Genomic DNA, 24,947 nt, shown 5'->3' with positions numbered 1-24,947 from the left:
AAGCTGACTGCGAAGGTCTGTGTGGAAGCCGTTTTGAATATTCATTTGTTTTGCTCTCTCTCTCCTTCCCCCCACTGTCCATCGCCACGGCAGCGATTACTGCGAACTGAACTGAACTAAATTGAACTGACGCAGACTAGGAGACCGTTTTGCTGAACACCTACGCTCTGTCCGCCAGAGAAAGCAGGATCTCCCAGTGGCCACACATTTTAATTCCACTTCCCATTCCCATTCTGACATGTCTATCCACCACCTCCTCTACTGTAAAGATGAAGCCACACTCAGGTTGGAGGAACAACACCTTATATTCCGTCTGGGTAGCCTCCAACCTGACGGAATGAACATTGACTTCTCTAACTTCCGCTAATGCCCCACCTCCCCCTCGTACCCCATCCGTTATTTATTTTTATACACACATTCTTTCTCTCACTTTCCTTTTTCTCCCTCTGTCCCTCTGACTATACCCCTTGCCCATCCTCTGGGTTCCCCCCCCCCACTTTTCCTTCTTCCTGGGCCTCCTGTCCCAAGATCCTCTCATATCCCCTTTTGCCAATCAACTGTCCAGCTCTTGGCTCCATCCCTCCCCCTCCTGTCTTCTCCTATCATTTTGGATCTCCCCCTCCCCCTCCCACTTTCAAATCTCTTACTAACTCTTCCTTCAGTTAGTCCTGACGAAGGGTCTCGGCCTGAAATGTCGACTGTACCTCTTCCTACAGATGCTGCCTGGCCTGCTGCGTTCACCAGCAACTTTGATGTGTGTTACCCCTGATATAGCTTGTTAGTGCTGCCGGCTGGATGTCTTCACTGAAAGGTATCCAGTATTCAATAATGCAGTGCCTGCCAGTCTGCTGAACTGTACTTCTAGCAGCTCTGAGGATCTGTAGGTGCCTCTTAATTGATGAGCATGTATGCTCAGTGAGGGGAGCATGTTTGGCTTTAATGACAGGATACATCTTGTTGGATTTGGCTTCGAGCCAGTCATTTGTTTACGAGGTCATCTTCCCAAAGTTAGCCAAGACTGTGCTGTAGATGGTATTCTGCAGAAGTTTCCATTTCTCTGTGATCGATCTTCTAAGCTCTTCAGTTCTTTCTCGCAGGACTTAACAAGCTGCACCAGCAGGTCTAGGTGAGACACCTTGCAGATATCAATACAAGGCTTTCCTTCTTGTTTAGCACGATGGAATTTCTTTGACTGCAGTCTGATCTTGCAGCACACCAGTGACTGCACTGTGTCACAGTCGGCACTATGGTAGGAACGTGTTGAAAGCACGCTGTCGAGGAAGGAGTGCCTTACCAGGATCAGGTCCAGCTGGGTGCAAGGGTGTGTCCAGGAAAATCAGGCCTGGAAGTATAAATTGGTGATACATAGATTCTGACAGGAGCGGACCTGCAGCAATCTCTCTCTGCTCTCGTTCAACTTGCCCACCCCAAAGTGACCTCGGCAGGAGGGCCGTGAGTCATGATCTGTACCCACTCTGGCATTGAAGTCGCCCAGGAGAACAAGATGCTCCTTGCTGGGGGTATTCCTCAGGGTGGCTGCAAGGTTCTCATAAAACTCATCCTCAGCCCAAGATGTGGGGCACAGCGTGGGAGCATACACACTGACAGAGTAAATGGACCTTCAGTGGTGTTGAGGTGAAGAGTAAGAAGTTACTCAGATCCATTGCTGCCTTGTTCCTCTCTTTTTAACAACGTATTCCTCTCTGCAAAGCCTACTGTATGCTCTCTAGGCTTGTCAGGGCCCTTCCCCTGCCAGAAAATGGTGTGGTCTTTCTCCTTTAGTGTGCCCGTGTCAGCCAGACACGTCTCCTAGGGGGTGGCTATGACCCACGTGAAGTTTTTTGAGCTCCTCATTTGTTACAGCTCTCGTCCTAACATTACTGATGTCTGGGAGGTTATCAGAGAAGCAAACAATGAGTTTGTCTGAACATTCCACCATCCCTGTTTTAGAACTGGTCTCTTTCGTTGTATTTTCTTGCCTGGTGCAGTGTCTTCAGTCTGCAGTTTGGATAATATCTAACCCCCATGCACCCAATGGGGAAGGCAGACCGTGGTGGGACAGCAGCTTTTTGACTGAGGGCTGCACAGTTTTAAGGTGGGCGGTATCTTTCCAGTGAGATCCAAGAATCTCTGTCACTTTTCGAAGCAACACCTGGTGCCACGCCCTACGTCAGTCGGAGTGTAGTTGTTTATAACAAGTAACTGCTGCTTCCTGTGTTGTGTCAACGCTATGAGGTGAAGCTTAAGTGTTCTCTCCTGAAGAGTGTCAATGCTGCAAGGTGAAGTACACCAGTACACCAACCGGGGCAGCACGATAGGGAGAGCAAGCTGTTGCCCATGCAGCAGTCTCCCATTCTCCATGCAGCTGATGAATCCAAATGAACAGCAGAGACTGAAACACCAGCATTGCAGAAGTTGCCAGTCAGTGTTGAACTCAATGTAGGACTGCCTTAAGGGCTCCAGCTCTGGATTTTTCCTCGGGTTTCACTCCAGAAGCTTTCCCCGTGAGTGGGTATAGCTGCAAGGTAGTGGAGGTTTGAGATCAGAGTTTTCCTTCTCTTAGATAAGCTGCCAACCACAGCTGATGAGCCTCATCTGTCCAAATCAACTTGTTTTAAAGCTCCAGTGATCTGCCTTCGCCGCTTCTCCTGTCAGTGGAACCTGTTCTGCCAGGTTTAGTAGCTAAGCCACACGCAAAGGCCAGAAGCTGGACCTGGTTGTCAAAGGCTATTTGAGATGCACGTCATTGGGACCTTTTAATGGGTAGGGGGAGCTTACCCCACTACCCCCTCACTCCACCCTACCCCTGGGCTGTGACAACCTTAAGAAGTTGATGGGTGGAAAAGGTAAAGGGCTGAAAAAGAAGGAATCTGAGAGGAGAGAAGGGCGGACTATTAACAAGTTGTATAGAACCAGTTGACCTTGTCGACAGATATTCTTTTCCATTGAAGCAAGAATTGATGTCCCAGCAGACTCCCATTATCTTTGAAAATTCTTCTGAATACGAAGTGTGGCTAATAGGGTGAGGATAATTAATGCCCTATTAGAAGTCAGTAAGTAAGTTGAAGCATGTCTGTGCCAACTGTATAAACAGGCCAGTACAAGGGCTTATACTGAAACTGAAACAGTAGTTATAAAATCATTCTCACTCATATACCCAGGGAAATGCACATGAATCTGTGGCCAGAAAGATATTTTTACCAAATTCATAAGTAGAAAATTCTCCCTTTGAATGTGATATTAGTTTTATAGCCCACTGTTTCCTCCTGTTGACTGCAGTGGAATAATATAGATAGAGTATGAAACTAATACCGACCCTGCTATCTGTAGTCTTGCAATATGCTATGTAGGTGAAAATTACCACTGAATGTACAGGTGGACTCTGAGGCAAAGTGAGAGTAGGCAACTCTTTAGTAAGGTGAGTTATCACAATATCATGGGAATATCAGAACTATGTTGAAATCCAGAGGATGGAAATCAGTGGCAGGTGCATTATATAGTGAGTTACAAAGCTGCAAGTAAAGTAGTGGATCCCATATACGAAATATTAACCAAACATTCATTAGTGCTGTGAAATCCAAGTTCACACTAGGACTATCCTGTAAAGGACAAAGTAAGGATAATAATCGAATCATATTGCATCAGGATGGTGTTGACAAGAGGAGAATTACTTTATTGGGAGTCTTTGATCAAGCTAATATAACTGAGAAAACCATTATAGATTTGAGTCAGTGCTGATTATTTAGTGTATGAATGTTTCTTCATTCATTGCATCTGGGAAGTCACAAGAGGCAGTGATCATCTTAAAATGGTGTTGGTAAATGATTCATAAAAAGAACTAGAAAATATTAAAAGTCCCAGGACAGAGTGATCACAAATTGAAAAGCTTATTTGATCTGGGAATTAAAATAAGCAAGACCCAGTAATGTCAGATCTTAAAATTCTGTATTCACTTAAATGAGGGAGAAATAACAGAAAAGAATAACAGACTTGTACTTGTCACACATTTTGGATTGTCTTGAAATGCTCTACAGTCTATGAAGTAACTTTTTGAAATGTGATCATAGATGGAAATGTGGCACCCAATATAAATACAGCAAAATCGAAAAAAAGGAACTCATGACAAAAGGTGTTATATTTGAATGCAAGGTAGATGAACTTGTAACACAGTTACAGATTGTCAAGTATGATGTTGTGGGCATCACTATATCATGACTGATAGGAGATTATAGCTGGAAGCTTAATGTCCAAGGATAGACGTTTTATTAGACCATAAGAGCATAAGACATACGAGCAGAATTAGGCCATCTGGCCCATCAAGTCTGCTCTGCCATTCAATCATGGCTGATCCTTTTTTCTGTCTCCTCCTCAAACCCAGGTCCCGGCCTTCTATGCGTAACCTTTGTTGCCATGTCCAATCAAGAACCTATCAATCTCTGCCTTAAATACACCCAATGACCTGGCCTCCACAGCTGCATGTGGAAACAAATTCCTCAAATTCCCCACCCTTTGGCGAAAGAAATTTCTCTGCATCTCTGTTTTGAAAGGGCGCCCCTCTCTCCTGAAGCTGTGCCCTCTTGACTTAGACTCTCCCACCATGGGAAACATCCTTTCCACATCTACTCTGTCTAGGCCTTTCAACATTCAAAAGGTTTCAATGAGATTCCCCCTCATCCTTCTAAATTCCAGCGAGTACAGACCCAGAGCCATCAAATGTTCCTTGTATGATAACCCTTTCATTCCTGGAATTATCCTTGTGAACCTCCTCTAGACCCTCTCCAATGCCAGCACATCTTTTCTAAGATGAGGAGCCCAAAACTGTTCACAATACTCAAGGTGAGGCCTCACCAGTGCCTTATAAAGCCTCAGCATCACATCCTTGCTCTTGTATTCTAGACCTCTTGAAATGAATGCTAACATGTCATTTGCCTTCCTCACCACAGACTCAATCTGCAAGTTAACCTTCAGGGTGTTCTGCACAAGGACTCTCAAGTCCCTCTTCATCTCAGATTTCTGGATTTTCTCCCCGTTTAGAAAATAGTCTGCACGTTTATTTCTACTACCATAGTGCATGACCATGAATGGATAGGCAGGAAGGAAAAGGGGATGGTGTGGCTCTGTTAGTAAGAAATGAAATTAAATCATTAGAAAGAGGTAACATAGGGTCAGAAAGTGTTGAATCATTGCGGATAGAGCTATGGAAACTGCAAAGGTAAAAAGACCCTGATGGGAATTATATGCAGACCTCAAAACAGTAGAAAGGCTGTGGTCTAAAATTTACAATGGAGGTAGAAAATGCATGTCAAAAGGGCAATGTTACAGTAGTCATGGGGGATTTCAATATGCAGGTAGATTGAGAAAATCAGGTTGGTGCGGGATTCCAAGAGGGGGATTTTCTAGAATGCCTATAAGATGGCTTTTTAGAGCAGCTAGTGGTTGAGCCCACTAGGGGATCAGCTATTCTGGATTGAGTGCTGTGCAATGAACCAGAATTGATTAGGGAGCTTAAGGTAAATCAACCCTTAGGGGCAAGTGATCACAATATGATCATATTCACCTTGAAATTTGAGAAGGAGAAGCTAAAGTCAGATGTATCAGAATTACAGTGGAGTAAAGGGAATTACAGAGGCATGAGAGAGGAGTTGGCTAGAATTGATTGGAAAAGAACACTGGCAGGGATGACGGCAGAGCGAGAGTGGATATCAGACCACTGGAAAACAATGCTGGAGAGGTAGTAATGGGGGACAAGGAAATGGCAGACAAACTGAATAAGTATTTTGCATCATTCTTCGCTGTTGAAGGAACTAGCACTATGGTGCAAGTTCCAGGTGTCAGGGGTTACAAAGTGTGTGAGGTTACCGTTACTAGGGAGAAGGTCCTTGGGAAATTGAAAGGGCTGAAGGTAGATAGGTCATCTAGATCAGATAGTTTACACCCTTGGGTTCTGAAAGAGATGGCTGAAGAATTGTGGAGGCATCTTTCAAGAATCACTAATTCTGGAATGGTTCCGAAGACTGAAAAATTACAGATGTCACTCCACTCTTCAAGAAAGGAGAAAGATAGAAGAAAGGAAACCATAGGCCAGTTAATCTGACCTCAGTGGTTGGGAGGATGTTGGAGTTGATTGTTAAGGAGATGGCTTCGAGGTGCTTGGAGGCACACGATAAAAATGAGGGAAAATCTTGCCTGACAAGTCTGTTGGAATTCTTGAAGAAATAACAAGCAGGATAGACAAAGGAGAATCGGTTGATCATGGGTACTTGGATTTTCAGAAGGCCTTTGACAAGGTGCCACACATGAGGCTGCTGAACAAGCTACGAGCCCATGGTATTACAGGAAAGATTCTAGTATGGATAAAGTAGTGGCTGATTGACAGGAGCCAAAGAGTGGGAATAAAGGGATCCTTTTCTGGCTGACTGCCAGTGACTAGTGGTGTTCCACAGGGGTCTGTTTTGGGACCAATTCTTTTTACGTAATATGTCAATGATTTGGACGATGGTATTGATGGCTTCGTAGCAAAGTTTGCAGATAATACGAAGATAGGTGAAGGGGAAGGTAGTTTTAAGGAAGCAGAGAGGCTACAGAAGGACATAGACAGATTAGGAGAATGGGCAATGAAGCACCTGATGGAATAAAATGTTGTGAAGTGTATGGTCATGCACTTTGGTAAAAGAAATGAAATGGTTGACTATTTTCTAAATGGAGAGAAAACACAAAAACCAAGGTGCAAAGGGATTTGGGAGTTCCTTTGCAAGATTCCCTGAATGTTAATTTGCAGGTTGACTCTGTGGTGAGGAAGGCAAATGTAAAGTGAGCATTCATTTCAAGGGGACTAAAATATAAGGATGTAGTGTTGAGACTTTATAAAGCACTGGTGAGGCCTCACTTGGAGTATTATGAGCAGGTTTGGGTCCCTTAATTTAGAAAGGGTGTGCTGAAATTGGAGACGGTTGTATGGTTCTGGGCCTGTATTCACTGGATTTTAGAAGAATGAGGGGTGACCTAATTGAAACCTATCAAATGGTGAAAGGCCTTGATAGAGAGGATGTGGAAAGATGTTTCCTATGGTGGGAGTGTCTAAGACCAGAGGACACAGAACAGAGATGAGGAGGAATTTCTTTAGCCAGAGAGTGGTGAATCTGTGGAATTCATTGCCACAGGCAGCTGTGGAGGCCAAGTATTTATGTATATTTAAGGCTGATAGATTCTTGATTGGTCAGGGCATGAAGGGATACGGGAAGAAGGCAGGGGATTGGGGATGCAAGAAAAAAATGGATCAGCCATTTTGAAATGGCAGAGCAGACTCGATGGACCAAATGACCTAATTCTGCTCCTATGGTCTTGTAAATGGATTTTCTGCATTCATATAATATTTTGGCATTATTAGTAAAGCCTGCATTTGTTGCCTAACCCTAAGTGCCCATGAGATGATGGTTGAATTTGTCTTCTTACACAGCTAGAGTTCTTCTGATGAAACTGCTCACTCAGTGTTGTTGGGTGAAGTTCCAGGATTTAGACCAGCAATGATGAAAGACCAATGGTGTGATTCCAAGTTAAGATAGCAATGTGGTTAGGACCATATGTTTTCACAGATGTTTACTTTAGTGACATCGATTAAGTGGTAGATGTAGTTCTTGAAAATAAATAGCACTAGATCATTTACATTCAGTGAAGAGAGCAGAAGGAACTTTCAAAAATTGGCACCTCCAGTGCTATGATAGTCCATTAGTACAGCACTAAATTTTGAGCTCAAGTCTTAAGTAGGTCTTGAACCCACAATGTTCTGGCTCAGAAGCAAGAAACCTCTTTATTGGTAACTTTGACTTGTCTTTACAGAGCTTCTTTACATTTATAATTCTGGGCATGGTAAATCCATTCTCAAACTCAATAGACCCAGACAAAACAAACTTGACACAGTATGGGCAAAATGTAAGTAAGTTCAGGTAGAAATATTGCAGGGACATCGGTGGAAGCAGTTCATTGGAATGAATATATGGAAGTGAGTGTAACAGTGATTAGAGAGGTGGGGTTAGCTCTGGGGGACCATGGTGATTGAAGGTTAACATAACAATAAAACGTTGCTTCCATGTTGAATAAGCAACAGGACAGTCAAACATGAGTGGAACCATAAAGATTGTCACAGCAGAGAATACCTTGCAAGCTGCCTTTGAGTTAATGATATTGAACTTCTACATCACCTTCACTATCTGAGGAAAAATGTTTTTGATGATCCTCAAACCTGGCAAAGTTTGTTGACCACCAGATCTCTGACCTCCTGTTTCCTTCTGAAAGAAGGATTACCTGCAGTAGTCACCTCAAATTATCAGCACTGTTTCCGCAAGACCTCCCAAATTTACTGTCAATTTCAGAGAATGTGTCCTCTTCCCATCGAACATCCCAGGCATTGAGGCTCCCCATCATCGAGAGCATCTTCAAAAGGGGGTGTCTCAAGAAAGATCTACCATGAAGGATCCTCACCATCCAGGACATGCCCTCTTCTCATTACTGCCATCAGGGAGGAGGAACAGCTATATATACATATATATATATAGATTTAATTTAAATAAGTAATGCAAAAGAGAGAAAAATAGTAAGGTAGTGTATATGGGTGCATTTTCTATACAGAAATCTGATGGTGGAGGGGAAGAAGCTGTTCCTAAAACATTGAGTGTGTGCCTTCAGGCTCCTGTACCTCCTCCTTGTTGGTAGATAGATAGCTAGATAATTTATTGATCCCAAAGGAAATTATAGTGTCACAGTGGCATTGCAAGTGCACAGATATACAAATATTAATAGAAAAGTAAGAAGGAATTAAAAAATAAGTTGCTTCAAACAGTCTAACAGGAGGGGGTCATCACTTTCCTGGCTGAAGGTTGACTCATAATAGAACCTGATGGCCGAGGGTAAGAATGACCTCATATAGTGCTCTTTGAAGCAGCATAGTCGATCTTAGTCTATTACTAAAAGTAATCCTTTGTTCAGCCGAGGTGGCATGCAGAGGGTGAAAAACATTGTCCAGAATTGTCAGCATTTTCCATAAGTCTTTTGTTCTACCACAGCCTCCTGTGTGTCCAGTTTGACTCCTGTAACAGAGCCAGCCTTTCTAATCAGTTTTATTGAGCCTGTTGGCATCACCCATGTTCATCCCATTGCCCCAGCACACCACTGCAGAGAAGATTGTACTGGTGACAACAGACTTGGTAGAACATGTGAAGGAGAGGCCTGCATACTCCGAAGGACCTCAGTCTCCTCAGGAGGTAGAGGCAACTCTGAGTCTTCTTGTACACAGCGTCTGTGTACAATGAAAAGAGGGCATCTCCTGGGTAATGGGGTCCTTAATGACGGATGCCCCTTTTTGAGACATCAGCTTTTGAAGGTGTCTAGGATGCCAGTAAGTCTAGTGCCTATGATAGAGCTGGTCGAGTTTACAAATTTCTGCAGCTTTTGCTGATCCATAAGAATTCTTTCCACAACTAGTAAGAATGCTGTCCACAGAACATCTGTAGAAATCTGCTTGCATCTTGGTGACATTCCAGATCTCCTCAAGCTTTTAATGAAGTGTAGCCGCTGGCGTGCCGTCTTTGTAATTACATCAATATATTGGGTCCCGAATCGATCTCCAGAGATGTTGACACCCTCCACCCCCTATGTAAGCCATCCTGTCCAACTGTGGCAGTGAAAATAGTTCGCACAACAGTATCATATCAGCCTCTTCAGAACCCACACAACTGGAGTGGAAGTATTCATTCTCAACGTGCAGAACTGCCCAAGTAAAACTCAATGAGACATCAGTGTAACGTTAGGTACCAAGTGGACTTATTCAGGTTCCACTGCTTGTGGCCATTACTCTTTCTAATTTACTTCAATATTCTTCATACACAAATTAAACAGTAACGGTCAAATTGACATAGAACAGTCAGAATAAGGTTTATTATCATCGGCATGTGTCATGAAATTTGTTAACTTAGCTGTAGCAGTTCAATGCAATACGTAATATAGAAGGAGAAAAAGAAAAAAAAAGATAAATTACAGTATACTGTTAAACTAATTAAACTAATTTGCGAGGGGGATGGGACCCAGAGCGATAGAGCAGTGAAAGAAGTGCATGGAGTAAAGCCAGATCTAACATACAGAGAGGCTTTGAGGAAAGAGAAGCAGAATAAACGGTGTAAAGACAGTAAGGTAGAAGGGCTGAAATGTGTGTACCTCAATGCAAGAAGCATCAGGACCAAAGGTGATGAACTGAGAACTTGGATACATACATGGAATTATGATGTAGTGGCCATTACAGAGACTTGGCTGGCACCAGGGCAGGAATGGATTCTCAATATTCCTGGATTTCAGTGCTTCAAAAGGGATAGAGAGGGCAGAAAAAGGGGAGGAGGGGTGGCATTACTGGTCAGGGATACTATTACAGCTACAGAAAGGGTGGATAATGTAGCAGGATCCTCTTTTAAGTCAATATGGGTGGAAGTCAGGAACAGGAAGGGAGCAGTTACTCTATTGCGGGTATTCTATAGGCCCCCTGGTAGCAGCAGAGATACAGAGGAGCAGATTGGGAGGCAGATTTTGGAAAGGTGCAAAAATAACAGGGTTGTTATCATGGATGACTTTAACTTCTCTAATATTGATTGGCACCTGATTAGTTCCAAGGGTTTAGATGGGGCAGAGTTTGTTAAGTGTGTCCAGGACGGATTCCTGTCACAGTATGTGGACAGGCCGACCAGGGGGACTGTCATACTAGATCTAGTACAAGATAATGAACCAGGTCAGGTCACAGATCTCTCAGTGGGTGAGCATCTGGGGGCAGTGACCACCGCTCCCTGGCCTTTAGCATTATCATGGAAAAGGATAGAATCAGAGAGGACAGGAAAATTTTTAATTGGGGAAAGGCAAATTATGAGGCTATAAGGCTAGAACTTGCGGGTGTGAATTGGGATGATGTTTTTGCAGGGCAATGTACTATGGACATGTGGTCGATGTTTAGAGATCTCTTGTGGGACGTTAGGGATAAATTTGTTCCGGTGAGGAAGATAAAGAATGGTAGGGTGAAGGAACCATGGGTGACAAGTGAGGTGGAAAATCTAGTCAGGTGGAAGAAGGCAGCATACATGAGGTTTAGGAAGCAAGGATCAGATGGGTCTATTGAGGAATATAGGGAAGCAAGAAAGGAACTTAAGAAGGGGCTGAGAAGAGCAAGAAGGGGGCACGAGAAGGCCTTGGCAAGTAGGGTGAAGGAAAACCCCAAGGCATTCTTCAATTATGTGAAGAAAAAAAAGATGACAGGAGGGAAGGTAGGACTGATTAGAGATAAAGGTGGGAAGATGTGCCTGGAGGCTGTGGAAGTGAGCGAGGTCCTCAGTGAATACTTCTCTTTGGTATTCACCAATGAGAGGGAACTTGATGATGGTGAGGACAATATGAGTGAGGTTGATGTTCTGGAGCATGTTGATATTAAGGGAGAGGAGGTGTTGGAGTTGTTAAAATACGTTAGGACAGATAAGTCCCCGGGGCCTGATGGAATATTCCCCAGGCTGCTCCACGAGGAGAAAGAAGAGATTGCTGAGCCTCTGGCTAGGATCTTTATGTCCTCGTTGTCCATGGGAATGGTACCGGAGGATTGGAGGGAGGTGAATGTTGTCCCCTTGTTCAAAAAAGGTAGTAGGGATAGTCCGGGTAATTATAGACCAGTGAGCCTTATGTCTGTGGTGGCAAAGCTGTTGGAAAAGATTCTCAGAGATAGGATCTATAGGCATTCAGAGAATCATGGTCTGATCAGGGACAGTCAGCATGGCTTTGTGAAGGGCAGATTGTTTCTAACAAGCCTGATAGAGTTCTTTAAGGAGGTGACCAGGCATATAGATGAGGGTAGTGCAGTGGATATGATCTATATGGATTTTATTAAGGCATTTGACAAGGTTCCACACGGTAGGCTTATTCAGAAATTTAGAAGGCATGGGATCCAGGGAAGTTTGGCCAGGTGGATTCAGAATTGGCTTGCCTGCAGAAGGCAGAGGGTCGTGGTGGAGGGAGTACATTCAGATTGGAGGATTGTGACTAGTGGTGTCCCACAAGGATCTGTTCTGGGACCTCTACTTTTCATGATTTTTATTAACGACCTGGATGTGGGGGTTGAAGGGTGGGTTGGCAAGTTTGCAGACGACACAAAGGTTGGTGGTGTTGTAGATAGTGTAGAGGATTGTTAAACATTGCAGAGAGACATTGATAGGATGCAGGAGTGGGCTGAGAAGTGGCAGATGGAGTTCAACCCGGAGAAGTGTGAGGTGGTACACTTTGGAAGGACAAACTCCAAGGCAGAGTACAAAGTAAATGGCAGGATACTTGGTAGTGTGGAGGAGCAGAGGGATCTTGGGGTACATGTCCACAGATCCCTGAAAGTTGCCTCACAGGTAGATAGGGTAGTTAAGAAAGCTTATGGGGTGTTAGCTTTCATAAGTCGAGGGATAGAGTTTAAGAGTCGTGATGTAATGATGCAGCTCTATACAACTCTGGTTAGGCCACACTTGGAGTACTGTGTCCAGTTCTGGTCACCTCACTATAGGAAGGATGTGGAAGCATTGGAAAGGGTACAGAGGAGATTTACCAGGATGCTGCCTGGTTTAGAAAGTATGCATTATGATCAGAGATTAAGGGAGCTAGGGCTTTACTCTTTGGAGAGAAGGAGGATGAGAGGAGACATGATAGAGGTGTACAAGATAATAAGAGGAATAGATAGAGTGGATAGCCAGCGCCTCTTCCCCAGGGCACCACTGCTCAATACAAGAGGACATGGCTTTAAGGTAAAGGGTGGGAAGTTCAAGGGGGATATTAGAAGAAGGTTTTTTACTCAGAGAGTGGTTGGTGCGTGGAATGCACTGCCTGAGTCAGTGGTGGAGGCAGATACACTAGTGAAGTTTAAGAGGCTACTAGACAGGCATATGGAGGAATTTAAGGTGGGGGCTTATATGGGAGGCAGGGTTTGATGGTCGGCACAACATTGTGGGCTGAAGGGCCTGTACTGTGCTGTACTATCCTATGTTCTATGTTCTATGTACAGTATACGTATATTGAATAGATTAAAAAATTGTGCAAAAAACAGAAAAAATATATATTAAAAAAGTGAGGTAGTGTTTAAGGGTCAATGTTCATTTAGGAATCAGATGGCAGAGGGGAAGAAGCTGTTCCTGAAACACTGAGTGTGTGCCTTCAGGCTTCTGTACCTCCTACCTGATGATAACAATGAGAAAAGGACATGCCCTGGGTGCTGGAGGTCCCTAATAACGGAAGCTGTCTTCCGCTCCTTGAAGATGACCTGGGTACTTTGTAGGCTAGTACCCAAGAAGGAACCGACTGAATTTACAACCCTCTGCAGCTTCTTTCGGTCCTGTGCGGTAGACCCCACTCCTCCACACCAGACAGTGATGCAGCCTGTCAGAATGCTCCCCACAGTACAGCTATAGAAGTTTTTGAGTGTATTTGTTGACATGTCGAATCTCTTCAAACTCCTGATGAAATATAGTCTCTGTCTTGCCCAAGCTTGTTGAAATTCAAAGTTCAAAAGAAATTCATTATCAAAGTCTGTATGCCATATACAACCTTGTGATTCATCTTTTTGCAGGCAGCCACTTAACAAAGAAACACAACAGAATCCATGAAAAACCCACGCAGCCAAGACTGACAAACATCTAAAGTGTGAAAAAAGAGCAAATCGTGCCAACAATAAAAATGAAGTTAGCAATAACAGACTGCACATTAGCCACTCACAGCTACAGTTCAGCGTCGAGGCAAGTGCAGCTGCCACAGGAGCCCAGTGGTCGCAGGCTACAGCTGTGCAGTCAGTGCAGCTCTGAGGCGAGCAACGCTGACCCAGGACCCTGTCAGACGAGGGCAGTAACTACTCCTGAACATGGACCCAAGACTCCTGCACCATCTACCTGATGGTAGCAGGTGGAAAAGTGGGAAATGGGTCAAACCCAGGTAGACAGGACAGGCTCACTTGAGTGATCATGGCTGTCACGGAGAAGTGAGCTGAACACTGGGTCATCCTCCGCCCTTGATGATAACAAGTAACAAATAAAGCAGGCTCCATGTTTGTATTAAATGTAGAGGTCACATATAAGCCATGAATGATGTTGAAATAGCTCCAGGTGAAGCCGAAACAGACCTAGGCCTTTTATTAGATTTAATGACAAAACATTCAATCAAAGTACAGCAGGGATCAATGAACTCATTTGATATTGAACAACGTACTCAACCTTGTAGACTCTGAATCATGGATGGTATCAGCTTCTACAGAGTTCCAATTAGATCACAAATTAATTGCTGCATTGAGATCTGGCCACCATGAAACAAGATGGACATTCAAGGGTTTAGGGCATTACGGAGAAAGGCGATGGCTTTGATTTAAGTGAAAACACCAGCTGGACTCTTCCTTTGAACTTTGTCAAAAGTGATTTTTTTTTAATATAATGACTGTAGAGTTACTCAGTGCACAGAGAAACCTGACCTGAAAGATTACTAAGTGGGCAGTAAGGGAAAATGTAATTTTCAGGAGAGGTTTCAGAAACATGTCATTCACGGGTGGTAATCACCATATGTAGACAGCTTCCAGATAAAGTAAGTGAGGCAGAAACCTTGGAATTATTTAAGAGACTACTTGATGTGAGAGTGGACATATGTGAGGATGTCTCTGGTCAGATATGTTAGGAAGGGCCAAATAACCTTCCAGATGTATTATTGAGATCAAAGACCAGTTTATGATAAAATTAAAGTAAAAACTTCTGCCAACATTTATCAGGTCAAGCAGCATCCATGGAGAGAGAAACAGAAAAACATTGCATGGATTTTAGGGTGTGCTAATAATAGAATCATATTAATTACTCCCTAAATGGTTCTTGTGTGAGGACTCTGGAAATTATTTTTGAATGTAATGTGTGCACTTAAAAGAAGTTATTGAACCATATCAGAATCAGAATCAGAATTAGGTTTATTAACACCGGCTTGTGATGTGAAATTTGTTAACTTAGCAGCAGCAGTTCAATGCAATACATAATATAGAAGAGAAAAAAATAAATAAAATTTAAAAATAATAATACATTAGTAAATCAATTATAGTATACGTATATTAAATAGATTAAAAATGTGCAAAAATCAGAAATACTGTATATAAAAAAAATAAGGTAGTATCCAAGGGTTCAATGTCCATTTAGGAATCGGATGGCAGAGGGGAAGAAGCTGTTCCTGAATTGCTGAGTGTGTGCCTTCAGGCTTCTGTACCTCCTACCTGATGGTAACAGTGAGAAAAGGGCATGCCTTGGGTGCTGGACGTCCTTAATAATGGATGCTGCCTTTCTTGAGACACCGCTCCTTGAAGATGTCCTGGGTACATTGTAGGCTAGTATCCAAGATGGAGCTGACTAGATTTACAACCCTCTGCAGCTTCTTTCGGTCCTGTGCGGTAGCCCCCACCCACCCCCCACACCAGACAGTGATGCAGCCTGTCAGAATACTCTCCATGGTACATCAATAGAAGTTTTTGAGTGTATTTGTTAACATACCAAATCTCTTCAGACTCCTAATGAAATATAGCCGTTGTCTTGCCTTCTTTATATCTGCATCGATATGTTGGGACCAGGTTAGATCCTCAGAGATCTTGACACCCAGGAACTTGAAACTGCTCACTCTCTCCACTTCCAATCCGTCTGTGAGGACTGGTATGTTTTCCTTCATCTGACCATTCCTGAAGTCCATAATTAGCACTTCTGTCTTACTGACATTGAGTGCAGTTGTGAGAATGGAAAATGTGCATGTGACCAATTGATCACGTGGTGAATTGACTGGGCCTCCTACATGCTGAGTGCTCTGTCTTATCGTGCAAGGTTTCGAGTGTGCATGTTTTTGTCTCAGCTGGCCTGGTGCGTAGCTGATGTACTGTAAGTTGCCCAGCATGTACAGTGGCAAACATGACTCCGTAAAAATGTTTAATCCTCCTGCTCCGTTGTTATTCATGCTCTGCGCATAGGTAACAGTTATATTGTACATGAATCTTATTTTGTATTTCTGGGACTGCAATAATCTGTGGAAGCTGAATAAATTAATGCTCTGGAGAATGTTACTCTCAAAATGGGTCTGCAGTTTTTTAGCGGTCCAGTAAAAGCTTCCACTTCAAGGGATTAAAATGTTTTAATCAATGTGTAGAAGTAGAAAATATCGCCATATTTGTCTTCAGGGTAAATTAACATCTAAGAAAAGCATAAAATTAATCTGGAAGCTCACCAGTGCTGATGCAGTGATACTACAATGAAACCAATAGGGTTTCAATGTGAATAAATAAAAGCCTTATATGTCATGTTTAATTATTCTGTTCTGTCTTATAGTCAAATGAAATTATATTTTCCCTTTGTTCTCTAATGGATGTTTGAAGAACAAGTTTTAATAGCTGGGTCATTCTACCATTAACCTCGTTCTCATTTCTATTCAGATCAATGCTTATCATCATTAAAACATCCTAGAAAGATAGCAGAAACCAACAGTTCTAGTAAACTAAGCTGTCCTGAAAAAGCTGACGTTTCAAGAATAATTGTGATTTTACAATTATGACATTAAACCAACAGTACTAGAGGAGATGTAATAGGTGTAACCAATGATATTGAATTTGTCAAATAACAGAACTAGTCTAGAATATGTAAATACATACATATAAACAAATGTCTGAAGGGAATATTATAAAACAATTTTTAAGTTTGAAATTTAAAGAAATACTTTAATCAAGTGCTGACATTTGGTCATGTACACTCAATGGCCACTTTATTAGATACACCTGCTCATTAATGCAAATATATAATCAGCCAATCACATGACAGCAACTCAATGCATAAAAGCATGTAGATATGGTCAAAAGGTTCAGCTGTTGTTCAGACTAAATATGAGAATGGGTAAGGAATGCGATCTGTGACTTTGACCGTGGAATGATTGTTGGTGCCAGATGGGGTGGTTTGCGTATCTCAGAAACTGCTGGTGTCCTGTGATTTTCATGTATAACAGTCTGTAGAGTTTTCGGAGAATGGTGCAAGGAACAACAAATATGCAGTGAGCAACAGTTCTTTGGGCGAAAACACCTTGTTAATGAGAGAGGTCAGGGGAGAAAGCCCAGACAGGAAAGTGACAATAAATCAAATAACCACATGTTACAATAGTGGTGTGCAGAAGAGCAGCTCTGAATTCACAGTATATCAAGCCTTGAAGTGGATGAGCTATGGCATCAGAAGACCACAAACATACACACGTTGACCACTTTATTAGGTACAGGTGATACAAAAAATGCCTAGTTTGCTGTACAGTACAGTTGGATTTATTACTTGATGTAGGATCGTTACGACCTAATCTAGTGTCGGCAGTGAAGATATATTGAGGCATTTTTATATATGTAGCAAATTATTCTGACAAAATCCTCAGTTAATTTAATCAATTTGGTGAGCATCAATTTACCAAAATTCGTCAGCAATCCCTTCCTTAAGGCTGGAGCAGTAAAATGTCAGAAAAATTGTGGAAATTTTTCACTGCATTGCCCGTCTTGATGGCTTAATTCAGCATACCTCATTGTATTTGTGAATGAGCAAAACCAGAACAGGAAAATGTATTTCTGTGGATGGCTAATGGCTTTCTCTCACCACAGAAACTTTCATACGGCCTTATTCTGTGCATGTACCTGCGGAATTAGTGGTCGGCTTAAAAGACAGTGACAGGTTTCATCAACTATGTGAACTGGTAGACTTCATGAAAGGGTAGGGCATGTTAGCTCCTGGTAAGTTAATATGATTCCAACCCACATTGCCGTGCAGGTTACAGCCCAAACACTGCAGTGACACAGCTGTCCTATAACCTGCTCCATCAGCTCAGTTTAATAACAGCTTACATTGAAACAAACAGCCCAGTAGGTAGAAGGAAGGAACATGTCATACTGTATATCCAGGACACACATGGTTAACTTTATCTTGATGAGTTGCTGGATCATTGATATACTGTGTAGCAGTGTGTGTACTCTGTAATTGTTGAACAAATCAATGCTGTTTAGTATGACGATAGCCACACTCCGTAAAGAATCAAGTCAAATCAAGTTTAATTATCATTCAATCCATTAATGGATACAGCTGAACGAGACAGCGTTCCGCTCGGACCAAGGTGCAAAACATTCTAAAGTTGCAAACAAACATTAAAAAAAAGTGAGTAACAAATTCAAAGCAGCATATTCACTCGGGAGAAAGAAAAAACATATATACAGTCCAAGGCCCTGAGTGACAATGCTACAGACTCCCCCGCCAGTGTACAGGCGCACGCAATCCAGCCTGTTATTCCACCGCTTGAACATGGGAGGGCAGCACCGACGGGCGAGGTGGGGCCCCAGCTGAGCTCAACCACGCTGTAACGCTCCTGCGTTTCTCACCTGGCCTGCAGCAGCAGGCAAGCCCCAGGCTTGTGGCCCAGTTCTTGCTACAGCAGAGGCTACACAACTCCCATGTCGACCGTCAATCCAAACAAGGGCAACAAGGCCTTGCCTCTTGTAAAGGATGTTCTCTTGTTAACTAGCTCAGCCAAGTGATAGTACTCCAATGGGATTTAAATAATTTAAGTAGCCCAGCTTATTTCTGCAACAACAGATAAATTTCCAGTAGGCAAAGACCAAATTCTGCACAGATTTGAACATCACATTCTTATGTCTATAATATTTCCTTAGTTATTGCTGCACAGAGGAATCTGCTTAACACATCAGATGCATGGTAGCTTCCACCAGAGCTGTCTCATCTTCCCATTCCCGTCTGTCTGTAACCCTGCAACTTTACTCTTTCTCTCAAGCCCTTTTGGATTTTTTTTGCCACTTTTCCACATAAAGGGATAATTTGTAGCAGCTAATTAATCTACCAGAAGTTCCAGTGTATCAGTTGACTGGACAATAAAATTTGTAAGCATGGTTTTGATAGAATGGACTGTGAAGCAGTGATCTTGGATTCATATCAAGGATGTGATAAAAGCACAGTGCCAAATTGCTTGTTATTTTGCTTTACTTTCAATTTTCTTTGCAGAAAAGGATAAATGCGAAGAGGACAAACAGAAGGAGGATATGCTGATTCAGAAAATCCATAAATTAGTGGAGAAAAGGGACTTTCTGGTTGAGGACGCAGAGGTGGAGAGATTAAGGTAAAATATTGAACTTGATCGGGTCACTTTTTTTTCTAGCTTACTTTGTTTCCCACTTGTAGAATAAAAGGAGCAAGGAACTGCACCACTCAACAATGCTATTGGTAATGATGCTCCTTTAACAAGAGCGATGCAATAATTAGATCCGTGATTACCTCAAGTCTCATGATACAGTCCGTAACCTTTTGGCACCTTTTAAGTGGAGTACCAGCAAACAGCTTTTTAAAAAAATTGTATTTTGGGGACCTGAGCACCACCAACGAAGCCAGAGTTTACTGTTCAAGCATAAACAGCCTTGAAACGGTGGTTATAAGAGGCCCTGTTGGCCTGCAGTGCATTATGTGGAAGGCACACACTGTATGCTGGAGTGAAAGTAGGTGAATATTTAGGGTGGTGAATTGGTTTACGAATGATGTGCATGTATGTGTATATAGTTATTCCTTTTCCTTGGAATATTAAAATGTACACGCAACGGCCACTGTACACATACTCATTAATGCAAATACCTAGTCAGCCAGTCATGTGGTAGCAAATCAGTGCATAAAAGCATGCAGACATGGTCAAGAGGTTCAGTTGTTGTTCAGACCAAACATCAGAATGGGGGAAGAAATATGGTCTAAATTACTTTGACCATAGAATGACTATTGGTGCCAGACAAGGTGGTTTGAGTATCTCAGAAACAGCTGATCTCCTGGGATTTTCATGCACAACAGTCTCTAGCGTTTACAGAGAATAGTGTGAAAAGCAAGAAAAAAATCCAATGAGTGGCAGTTCTCTGGGTGAGAAATCAGAGAGGATCAGAGAAGAATGGTTAAACTGGTTCAAGCTGACAAGAAGGCGACAGTAACTCAAATAACCACATGTTACAACAGTAGTGGGCAGAAGAGTATCTCTGAACGCACAACATTCAAACGTTTTAAGTGAATGGGCTACAGCAGCAGAAGAACACATCGGGTTCCACTCTTGTACCTAATAAAGTGGCCATTGAGTGAATTTATCATAAATAAAGCTGTGGATCCCACGATAATACGAATGATCTTTGACATAATTCCAATGTGTACCGTAAAATTTCCATGGGGAAGGAACAAAAATTCATAAATTGAACATTTGTAAGTCTAAGAATCTCTATGTGTGATATTTTAGACAGGAAAACTGGCAGCATGTTTCTTTAATCCCATGCAGGACAGCTTTTTGGAAACGAAGCTGTAAAATCTGAATGGTGGCTGGGTGATTTCAAGACACAAGAGATCCTGCAGATGCTGAAATCCAGAGTAACGCGCACAAAATGCTGGAGAAACTCAGCAGGTCAGGTGGCAAATACCCAAGGAAAGGGTCTTGGCTCGAAATACTGACTCTTTATTCCTTTCCGAAGATGCTGCCTGATCCGCTGAGTTCCTTTGGCAGTTTGTGTGTGTTACTATGGGTAATTTCTAAATGAATATACACCTAGTAGGTTCTGACATTGGTATAAGTGATAGATTTCTAAAATGAAGGTAAAAGAATACTTCAACATGATGAAATCCACAGATGCTGGAAATTCAAGCAACACACACAAAATGCTGGTGAATGCAGCAGGCCAGGCAGCATCTATAGGAAGAGGTACAGTCAACGTTTTGGGCTGAGACCCTTCGTCAGGATCAACTGAAAGAAGAGATAGTAAGAGATTTGAAAATGGGAGTGGAGGGGGAGATCCGAAATGATAGGAGAAGGCAGGAGGGGGAGGGATGGAGCTAGGAGCTGGAAAGTTGATTGGCAAAAGGGATACGAGGCTGGAGAAGGGAGAGAACTTCTCTAACTTCCGTTAATGCCCCTCCTCCCCTTCGTAGCCCATCCCTTATTTATCTATCTATTTATTTATTTATTATTAATTATTTCCCCCTTTTTCTCTCTCTTTTTTCTCCCTCTGTCCCTCTCACTCCTTGCCTGCTCTCCATCCTCTGGGCTCCCCTTCCCCTTTCTTTCTCCCTAGGCTTCCCATCCCATGATCCTCTCCCTTCTCCAGCCTTGTATCCCTTTTACCAATCACCTGTCCAGCTCTTGGCTCTATCCCTCCCCCTCCTGTCTTCTCCTATCATTTCGGATCTCCCCCTCCCCCTCCCACTCTCAAATCTCTTACTAGCTCTTCCTTCAGTTAGTCCTGACGAAGGGTCTTGGCCCGAAATGTTGACTGTACCTCTTCCTATAGATGCTGCCTGGCCTGCTGCGTTCCACCAGCATTTTGTGTGTGTTGCATAAAAGAATACTTGATTGGTTTGATAATGTGAGTTCCGCTGAAAAGATCCAGGACCGGGTTGGGAATATTAAGATACAAATGGTAAAACTTGCAAATAGATGAAAATGCAGATGCTGGAAATTCAGGCAACACACACAAAATACTGGAGGAACTCAGCAGGCCAGGCAGCATCTGTGGAAAAGAGTAAACAGTCAATGTTTCGGGTTCAAGACCCTTCACCGTAAACATGACATTTCACATCCCAGTAAACATTAAAGTTCACCATAGAGGTAAACAAGAAATTTCTTCTTACATTTTGCGGGAATGATAAAAAAAGACTTCTTTCTTGCAGAGAAAGAGAAGAAGACAAGGAAATGGAAGAGTTTCTCCAATCTAAGTTAAGACCTCTAAAATACGTAACTAAGATACCTCTGGGTAAGTCAAAGCAAGAACAAGTCAACTCTTAAAACAGATTGAATACTTTGATTGTAAGAACATGAACAAACAGTCCATTCCAAACTGTTCTGGATTCCAACCCCTTTCCCCTCACCATTCCGCATTTAATCATATGAGGAAGAAGTCTACAGGGCATACCTATCCTCACTAATAGTGGAAGTAAATTACAAGATGTTCTTTGCTGAGATCTGGGCATCACTGACTAGGCTTAGCAATTATTGCCTTGCCTAAATTGTTTGAACGATATGGCATGCTATAATAATAATGATAGAAACACCCAGCATGTCAAGCATGACAGATGGAAAATGAGCTGCTATTCCTCAGATTTCCATTGATTCTCATTGTATTAGTACAGGAAACCACAGACAGATAGTCACAGAAAGATTGGACAAGGGAGTTGCAAAGGTAATGCTCTCTCTGAGAGTGAGAGAGGGCACAAGAAGATATATGTTGGCAGTAGAATTTGTAGGTGAAGAAAATTGCCAATAATGGTCCATTGGAAATGAGTGCTGGTGGCCTGGATAGTGAGGACAAGAGAAGTCTTATCCTTGCTTTGGCTGGAAGAGAGTTGAGAGCAGAGCTGCAGGAAATAGAGGTGATATGGTCAATGATCCTTAATAACTATGGTAGAGGGAAAGATGCGCAAGGAACAGGCCTATCAGAGACACCAAAGAGAAAGGTCTTAGTCAGAAGTAGATGAAATGGAGGGTAGAATTGGAGGATGTAATGGAACCTTTATAGGGCGTAGGATCTTAAGAAATATAATAAAAATAGTTGTTGGGACTGTCAGCTTGCAAGCCTATCTCCTGAGTTGGAGACAGAGAAATCTAGAAATATAAGAGTCAAATATGGACAATATGAAAGTGAAATTGGCACAGTTGGAAAATGGCATGAAAAGTAATGATATTTGAGTTCACTATGAATAATGAAAGCAGCACCAATACAATTGCCACTATGTTTCAGAAAAAGAGTTGAGAGGCCTGAGTAGGACTGAAACAACTACCATTCCACATTTTCAAGGAAATGGGCTTAGCTCTGACCCCTGCAATTTCCCATAAAGTGAAGGAGAAATTGTTCAATGTGAGAAAGTGTTCAGCAAGGTGAATGGATGTGCTGACAAGAGGGAATGATTTGGACCTCTGTTCAAAGAAGACAGACCTTCAAACTATCTTGGTATGGGAAGGAGGTGTTACATTCTACTGTGAAGATGAACTGGCTGAGACCAGAAACTGGAAACTTCCAAAGTACCAGAGGGCATTGGAGATGCTATGGCGGTACATGGGAAGGACTGGGGAGAAAGGATGTAATGAAAGTTAGAAGAATTAAAAAAGAATTGTAGTTTGCTCTCTGTAGTTTTTTTATGTGTGATAAATGATTGTGAACTTGAAACGAAATCTCACTATTTTCATTATTTTAATATTGCAGAGGCTCCAAAAGAGATGTCAGCAGTTAAGGAACCTCCTCCAAACAAACCATCAGTCACCAAAGCTGGAATGGCCTTAATAAAAGATTGCTGTGGAACTACACAGTGTAACATTATGTAGCTCCCGTGAATCATATTTGAATTTCCTAAGTATTTGTGAAAGAGAATTGCAGCTAGGTTGGACAAGTAACAGCTGACTATACCATACTGCGATAAAAGACTGTGTTGAAGTGAGTCTGCCCTTCATGCATGGATCACAAACTCTGCATGCTAAAAAGCAAAGTACATCTCGTTTCCACTGGTAGAATGTGAACTTTTTATACCTGGCATGTGAGATAACAAAGTAGTTTTATGATATTGTTCCAGAAGTAATAACAGGATGCATATACCACTTATAAAATTTCCTACCAACACTAATAGGATTTTACACGGTTTTCAATGGAACAACTCTTCCAGGCTTATTTCATATTCCTCTAGATTTTGCCAGGCATTTCAGCCGGGGACTCACAATTACAACACTTTGCTGTGAAAGAGCATATTCAGCTACTGAAAGTCAGGTAACAAACTTTACAAAACTTAAACTCAGTGACTGTAACAGGGATAGAGACACATTCTGTCCTGCAGAAAAATGTAAAGTGACCAAGTAGAGATAGTCATGTATAATTTAAAATGTTCTTATTGTAGTACAATTGTTTCCTTATTGATGAATATGATATTGTTAATGTACTATAAAATTGAGATTCATCAGTAATCAAATATAGAGTGAAGACATTGTTAGAATGTTGTAAATTCTGCAATTAAGGAGTCTTTTAAAAATGAGCTTGGGGTCATGGTGAAGAAATTCATCTTCGGGAGAAACACAAAAATCAGTGACAATTGATCTTTGCCTGAAGATGAATTTCTCCCCAATGTCCTTGTAATTAATTTGATTACTTTTTTTTTCTTTTCTCTTGTTGGTTATATTTGAATAAATGTTCCCTTTCCTTTTGTGTACCATTTTCTCCTTGGCATAGAAACAACTTCAGAGGCTCATTGGCTCCAATGGTAGAAGGCGGTGAGAGCACATGAAATGTGGTAGAACTGAAACCAATTCCCAACACATTTGCACGCAACATAGATGAAAGTGAACTTTAGTCTTTCTCCTGACTCATTGTGATCTCATATTTAAATATGACTAAATCCAATATTTGTTCTTACTTAATGTAGAATCTTATCTATTGCCACATTCTATTTTAATGAAATGTACAATTATTGAAATGTGGTTAAACAGTTGTGCATTTAGGCTCGGATCACAATAAAGGTATTTGCTTGGAAATGAAACATTTCTCTGCTTTGTAGGGGAAGAGTAGTTGTGAAAAGTTTTTTTTTAAAAAAAGCTGATATTGGAAATCTGATAAACAGAAAACATTGGAAATATTTCACATTCTGGCAACAACTACGTAAATAGAAATAAAGTTCATATTTAAGGTAAAAGATCCTGTCAGAACTGGGAAGTGAGAAAGCAAGTTAGTTTTAAAATGCAGAAAAGATGGGTGAACAAATAGATCAGACAAAGAGGTATGGTGATATTTTGGTTGCTATGTCAGTGAGCTGTTATTGAAGCCATCTGCTTGATTGGGGAATGGGTAGTGAGCAGACTTCTGAGTAGATAAGGAAATGTCA

The 24,947-nt window shown here is 42.0% G+C and overlaps 1 protein-coding gene across 3 annotated transcripts in view; it reads left to right on the top strand.

Moving 5' to 3' along the window:
- LOC134352028 (bMERB domain-containing protein 1-like) overlaps positions 1-24,947 on the top strand; it is a 122,704-nt gene extending 97,757 nt beyond the window's left edge. For 2 of the 3 annotated variants that reach the window (XM_063059087.1, XM_063059086.1), the window contains exons 4-6: positions 19,080-19,194; positions 21,759-21,841; positions 23,288-24,947. In XM_063059087.1, the coding sequence (XP_062915157.1) occupies positions 19,080-19,194; positions 21,759-21,841; positions 23,288-23,406 (317 nt within the window). In that variant the 3' untranslated portion in view covers positions 23,407-24,947. The remainder of the gene's footprint in view (positions 1-19,079; positions 19,195-21,758; positions 21,842-23,287) is intronic. The other variant, XR_010019329.1, reaches the window with a different exon arrangement.

The sequence above is a fragment of the Mobula hypostoma genome, chromosome 9 (assembly GCF_963921235.1).
Source record: "Mobula hypostoma chromosome 9, sMobHyp1.1, whole genome shotgun sequence".
Taxonomy (NCBI): Eukaryota; Metazoa; Chordata; class Chondrichthyes; order Myliobatiformes; family Myliobatidae; genus Mobula; species Mobula hypostoma.
This window is presented reverse-complemented; position numbering and strand designations above follow the sequence as displayed.